Below are 7,153 nucleotides of genomic sequence, written 5' to 3' on the forward strand. Positions count from 1 at the left end.
TCTAACTCTGGTCTCCAACTGCTCCTCCCCACTTCGGGCTGCGGCTTTTATAGCAGCCGCCGGCCCCGCCCAGCCCAGCCGCGCCTTCTGATTGGCTGAAAACCCGGCAAATCTCGGCCTCTGATTGGCGCGTTTTTCAATCCGCTCCAACCTCGGACACCAACGAAAAAGGCGGCTTATCGAATAAGAGCTCGTCTGTGAATCAGACTCGTTATTGTTAAAGTGATGGCCCTCTGTGGGACTGAATATTAACCAGTTATTAAAATCATTGCATCTGTGGGACTGAATAATCATCATTATTGTTAAAATTATTGCATCTGTGGGATTGAATAATAATCATTATTGTTAAAATAATTGCATCTGTGGGATTGAATAATGATCATTATTGTTTAAACTATTGCATCTGAGGGATTGAATAATAATCGTTAAAATTATGGTATCTGGGACTGAATAATAATTAAAGCTATGGCATTTGTGAGACTAAATAATAATCATTACTGCTAAAGATTGTCTTCTGTGGGACTGAATAATCATTTTAATTAAAATTATAGCGTCTGTGGGACTGAATAATCATTAAAATGGCATCTGTGAGACTGAATAATTCATTATTAAATTGTGAATTATGGCAAATTGATCCTTTAAAATTACTGGTTCCTGAATTGACAGATTTAATTTAATTTTAGCTTTTCAGCGACCCGCTTATAAATGAGTGCTTTGTACAAAACAGGGCAGTGACAATGCATCATTTTGTTGTATTTATGTTAAATTTCAATCTATTTTAAATTAACGATATACTGTATTACAAAAACACACCAGCAAAATCTGAACATACGACAAAAAAATGAAAGTGAGGGTTAAATAAAGAAAGGATGATAAAACATTTTTTTAAAGAGTTTCGTTCTTTATGCTGTCCATATTTCAAATGTCATTAGTCAAATGAAAATAAATAGTCCCTTCTGGATCTGGTGAGTGGCTCTGAAAAGAGCTTTTGGGTTGAGTTTTTAAGGTGGGAGGAACAAGAGGCTTTATTTGCAGCTGGTGTATTTGGTGACAGTTTTCGTCCCCTCCGAGATGGCGTGCTTGGCCAGTTCCCCGGGCAGCAGGAGGCGGACGGTGTGCTTGGCCAGTTCCCCGGGCAGCAGGAGGCGGACGGCGGTCTGGATCTCCCGGCCGGGAGGAGATGGTGCGGCGTGCTTGGCCAGTTCCCCGGGCAGGAGGCAGACGGCGGTCTGGATCTCCCGGCCGGGAGGAGGTGGTCCGGCGTGCTTGGCCAGTTCCCCGGGCAGCAGGAGGCGGACGGCGGTCTGGATCTCCCGGCTGGGAGGAGATGGTCCGGCGTGCTTGGCCAGTTCCCCGGGCAGCAGGAGGCGGACGGCGGTCTGGATCTCCCGGCCGGGAGGAGATGGTCCGGCGTGCTTGGCCAGTTCCCCGGGCAGCAGGAAGCGGACGGCGGTCTGGATCTCCCGGCCGGGAGGAGATGGTCCGGCGTGCTTGGCCAGTTCCCCGGGCAGCAGGAGGCGGACGGCGGTCTGGATCTCCCGGCCGGGAGGAGATGGTCCGGCGTGCTTGGCCAGTTCCCCGGGCAGCAGGAGGCGGACGGCGGTCTGGATCTCCCGGCCGGGAGGAGATGGTCTGGCGTTTGGTGCACTCTTTTGGTTGGTGCTTAAACAAATTGACTGTAAATTAACAAAAGTTCAAATAAAACTTAAACAAATCAAATTAAAATTTGGTGGTCCGGGTTGATGATGCACTCCAGTCCCCGCGGCGCCCACTGGTCGCGGAAGTACTCAAGCGTGCCGGCGGACACCGCGTGCTCCATCTCCAGGGCCACCCGGGCGCGAACATGGCCGCGGAAGAGAGGCAGGCAATCTGGCTGGACGACCCCCTCGACCGCCGCTGCCTGGACCAATTGATGGCTTTTTTAGCCAGGCCCAGGAGCAGGCCTACAAGGAGGTCCTCCAACCTGCCCGCTCCCCTCGGCACTGGGTGACCGTAGATCAAGAGCGTGGGACTGAAGTGCAACCAAAAATCGAGGAGCAGCCCCTTCAGGTAATGAAAGAGGGGCTGCAACCTCTCACACTCCATATATACGTGGAACACGGACTCCTCCAGGCATGGCGTTTGGTGTAATGGATCAGGCGGGAGGCCTCGCAGGACTCTGAGTGATTGATAGGGAATAAGGCGGACGTCGACCCTTTATACCAGAGGGGAGAAGAAGCTCTCCCGGTTTACCCTTACACAGTCATTCAGGTGAAATCTTCAGTTCGGGTGGATATAAGTCCCGTAGCAGTAATTGAAGAAGAAAAAGGTGTCTCCGTGTCCCAACCACCTTTGTAAGGATATGAAGGGATACGGAGCTAAGGTGGGTACATGGAGTTGAGGTACAGATCAGCCATGATCTAATTGAATGGCAGAGCAGACTGGAAGGGCTGAATGGCCAACTCCTGTTCCTATGTCACCAACATTTCACAACTCAGCCAACACCACCTAAAACAGATTGTCTGGTTGTTCCTTCATTGAAGAGTAATCTTAGGTTGTCAGGTGTTTTGGGATGTCCAGAGGATTTGAAAGGCACTATATAAATTCAAGTCGTGGCAAGGGAGAACTTGTAAACACCCGAGGGTTTTTGAATTCACAGGAGAGCGGATGTTTGAGAAGGCCACGTCCTATCAATAGCGATAATCAGAGGGCTGCCTACCGCAAGTTTGGGCAGAGATCATGCACATTAGATCTGCGGCCGCCGTGCCCAAGAAGATCCAACAGGCAATAAGCAGCATTTTCATTTCAATGCGTTGATGCAGCAGGTCATGTCATTTAGATGTCGATGCTATTTTGTGGCCTTTACCCCATAGGTTCTATTAATTTCGGCCATGGGCGCGGAGCTGTACTTTTGAAAATAAACATTTGAAAGGATCACCTGCAACTTCCATTCTCAAGCGTTGTGTTGAATTTTGCTGATAGGTTGTGGGGCTACTCATCGATCTGGGTCCGCACAATCACACACTGGTTCTTGGTGACCAAATCCTATTACCTGGGATGTTGGGAAGTCCCAACATTTCACCAGTACGCTGGAGACCACATTCTAAAATTCCATTTGATTAAAAGTAGGGCCACCTGGTTTATGGTGCCTGAATTTTAGTACCACGTTTTGTAGGAATTTCCCCAGCGTTTTGGAGGTTGTAATCTGCGATACCATCCATTGTTTTACGTTAAAAAATGTAAATTGGTGGTCTTGACAAAGACAATCTCAGCTAGGCTATTAAAAGTGTATCGGAAGCACACAATGGAAGCGAAAATAGCTCATTATTGTTGTTTCAATGTTGATTCTTACACATTCAAGTGGCGAAGACGACTTACCTACCGAAATCGAGTCACTAACTAACAGAATTTAAATGCTATCTACAAGGCAGCGCCGCAACAGCAGGAGTTCATAAAGACGTTTGTAGTTTCACGATATGCCCATTGCAATAAATACTTGCAGCAACAATCATCAGCTGCACGACAGGATTTGATTTCAACCATTTATAATTTTCAGATAGTCTCATTGCTGAAGCGAGAAATATAACAAAATGAACAATTTGAGGCAAAAGCTGCGGTTGCGGAGCTGGCTGAGGACTGTTGAAAGTGGTGCCCAGGCTGAGGACTCCTGGTCTTCCGATTCTCCCGCCCTACAATCTATCACAGCTCTGCTGCTCTCAATTTAACCACCTTTAAAATAGGAGTTAAAAACCAATATTGGTTCATATATTGTATTATTCCTGGAAGGTATACTTCAGGAATTAAAACTCAATCGAAGTTTTAATAATTTCCAGTATTGTAATGGGGAAATAATTGGTTTTCTATTTTTCAATAAGGATGATTTTGGTCATATACCATCGGGTCAATTGCAATGTTCTTTTTCACACACCCAACCCTCCGGTCCGGCTCTTTGTGAATGTTTTTTGTGGCTCTGAAAAGAGCCGTTTGATATTGAAGGTATTCATCCTCTGATTGGTCTCCCCTTTAGGAGTTGTCCTCTTGCTCTGAGCAAACTTGGCTTTCTTTCTCCGACAGGGAGGTCTCCTCCTGAATCGGGGTTTGGTCCGCTTCCTGCTCCGGTTGTTTGGCCAGCTTTCTCGGCTTTGCACGCTGGCGTTTGCCTTTCCCTCCGGCCCTGGCCGCCTTCCTGCCCTTGGGTTTGCGGGCGGTGGCCCTCCTCGCCCCCTTCCTGGTGGCACCCTGTTTCTTGGTCTTCCTGGGCGAGCCTCTGCTCCTGGGCGCCGCTTTCCTGACCGCAGCTTGCTTCATCCTCCTCCTCCTCCTCCTTTCCCTGGCGGCGGCGGCGGGCTCCCTCTTGGGTTTCTCCTCCTCCTCCCGGTCGCCCCACCTCTTGCTGAGCCTGAAGGAGCCCGAGGCGCCGGTGCCGGTGGGCTGCAGCAGTGAGCCTTTGGTCACCAGGCTCCGGGCCGCCTGGTGGACCCGCCAATTGTTTCTGGCCACGTCGTAGCCGCGGCCCGAGAGGACCTTCTTGAGAGCCGAGAGCCCCCGGCACTCCTTGGTGGCCGCCACCGCCTCCAGGGTCTGCTGGGACACGGTGGTGCTGGGTCTCCTGGCCGGGGGCGCAGTCCTGGTCTTCCTCCTGGTGTTCCTGGCAGGGAGAGTGTCGGCCATGGCTTGGGCTGGGACCTTTTCTCTCTCTCTCTCTATCTGAGTGTGTGTTGGGGGATGAAGAGTTTCCAGCAGCCGGCGCTATTTCACCAGGCGAACCGGACGCTGCAGAGCCAAAGGTCTCATCTCCTGAAAAATGCCCACCAACAAAACACAAAACAAAGTCGCCTTCTTTCCAAAGCGTGTATCACCTCAGAGCGATTATATATCCCCAGAGACATTCTCTCTCGCTCTTTCCCTTCCAAGTTCTTCTGAATCTTATGTTTTTTTCATGTATCTTTAGCTCAACTCTCTGTAAAGACTTGAGCGTCTCTTCATCTCTTTCCCCCGTGAAGCGTCTTGGGATGTGTTTCGACCTTAAATGTTGTTTGTAAATGCGAGTTGTGCAGATTTATTGATCTGGGGAAATGTGTCCGTCTTATCTCCTACTCCAAGTCGCGGTCTCAATGATTTCTTGTCTCCAAGTTCTCCCCTTCCCTGTACAAAACAAAGGTCTTCCTGAACTGAAATGTGGCGTCACTGAACATTAATGCTTGAGCGACCTCCTATTTTACCCGCTTTTTTCCACAATATTGGCGGTCCGGCAACATTGATCTTCGCTGTACTCCTGGGTTTCAATATCAAGAGTAAATTCTTCAACTGGCAGGGAAGAACCTTGGTTTCAACCGAAATCCTTGTTCTCGGAGTTATTGAGCGCCGATTGCCCTCTTCCCCATGAATTCCCCAATCTCTTCTGGGACTTATACTCAAAAGAAATGCGAATTAAAACAGCTTTCATAAATAGAACGCACCACATGTAGATGGATGAACCGGACGATTAATTTAGCAATTCATTGCATTAACATACAGCCTAACAGAAGTATTTGTTCAGGGGTCTCGGTTTTGTTTTATAGCTCCGTTTTAAGGCTTTGCGAAGTGGCTCTTAAAAGAGCCGTTTGGTGATTTAATTGCAGGTTTTATTTTGGGAGGGGGACTCTACTTGGAGCTGGTGTATTTGGTGACCGCCTTGGTCCCCTCCGAGACGGCGTGCTTGGCCAGTTCCCCGGGCAGCAGGAGGCGGACGGCGGTCTGGATCTCCCGGCCGGGAGGAGATGGTCTGGTGTTTGGGGTAATGGATCAGGCGGGAGGCCTCGCAGGCGATGCGCTCGAAGATGTCGGTGATGAACAAGTTCATGACACTCATGTCCTTGGAGGAGATGCCGGTGTCGGGGTGGACCTGCTTCAGCACCTTGTAGATGTAGATGCTGGAACTCTCCCTCCTGCTCCTCCTGTACTTCCTGTCCCCTCTCCTGGTCATTTTCATGGCGGTTTTCTTCGAGCCTTTCTTGGAGACGGCGCCCTTGGCACCGGCTGTGGTGGAACTGGTGGAAACAGCAGCAGCAGTCGGCATGGCAAGCCCTTCAATTCCTTCTCCACCTCGACTGGTTAATAAAAACACAAAGCAACATCGAAATGGAGCCCGCAACCCCTCCTTTATATACACAGCTTTATCCTAATGAAGGATGCCCAATTGTCTATTCCAATTGGCTGATCCTTGACACACCACATGTTCAGTCTGCACAAATCACAGTCACGTATCAAGTTTTTTTTGCCAGAAGCCGCTGCCACGCAAGGAATGGGGAAACCTTAATTTGCTGGAGCAAAACCCCGAAGCTATATATATATATATATATATATAAAATCTCATACTCTCACGTGACACGTCCACAGTAAATGTCTGATGCGAAATAAATTCATTCGAGCCACAACAATTCTGGAGCTCCCCATAATATACAAGTTAGACAGGTCCCAGAAACTACAAAAGAGATCGTCTAAGAAAAAAATATATGCGCTTAATCGCTTCTGTTTAAGAAAGGCCACTGCAATATTAGCTATTTACTAAAACCCTTATGGCATAGTACACAAATGCTGAACCTGAGGCAATTTATTTGGTATTTAAAAAGATTCTCGGGATGTAGGCATCGGTGGCAAGGCCAGATTTTATTGCCCATCCCTAGTTGCCCCTGAGGAGGTGGCGGTGAGCCGCCTCCTTGAACCGCTGCAGGCCGTGTGGTGAAGGTACTCCCACAGTGCTGTTAGGGAGGGAGTTCCAGGATTTTGACCCAGCGACGATGAAGGATCGGCGATATATTTCTAAGTCAGGATGGTGTGTGACTTGGAGGGGAACTTGGAGGTGGTGGTGTTCCCATGCGCCTGCCGCCCTTGTCCTTCTAGGTGGAAGAGGTCGCGGGTCTGGGAGGTGCTGCCGAAGAAGCCTTGGCGAGTTGCTGCAGTGCATCTTGTCGATGGTCCACACTGGAGAGTATTCCATCACACTCCTGACTTGTGCCTTGTAGATGGTGGAAAGGCTTGGAGTCAGGAAGTGAGACACTCACTGCAGAATACGCTGGAAACATGAGGTAAAGTAGGGCGACATGGATGATCGTATGGAGCAGAAACACCAACACAATTCCAGCTCTTAATCCAATGAATACCAATCATTTCTGTGACTATTTTTTCTCCAACT

The 7,153-nt window shown here is 49.0% G+C and overlaps 1 protein-coding gene and 1 pseudogene across 1 annotated transcript; both read right to left on the reverse strand.

Annotated features, from left to right (window-relative positions):
• Positions 1–4,002: 4,002 nt before the first annotated feature.
• LOC147092018 (uncharacterized) lies at positions 4,003–4,650 on the reverse strand. Its single transcript, XM_085976661.1, has one exon. It carries the CDS (start codon positions 4,648–4,650, stop codon positions 4,003–4,005), a length of 648 nt encoding a protein of 215 aa, XP_085832787.1.
• A 923-nt stretch (positions 4,651–5,573) lies between these two features.
• On the reverse strand, positions 5,574–6,150 carry LOC147092019 (histone H2B type 1-A-like; annotated as a pseudogene).
• Positions 6,151–7,153: the final 1,003 nt, after the last annotated feature.

The sequence above is a fragment of the Somniosus microcephalus genome, unplaced genomic scaffold (assembly GCF_052327205.1).
Source record: "Somniosus microcephalus isolate GS21.2 unplaced genomic scaffold, FLI_Smic_1.0 unresolved_chr3, whole genome shotgun sequence".
NCBI classification, from domain to species: Eukaryota; Metazoa; Chordata; class Chondrichthyes; order Squaliformes; family Somniosidae; genus Somniosus; species Somniosus microcephalus.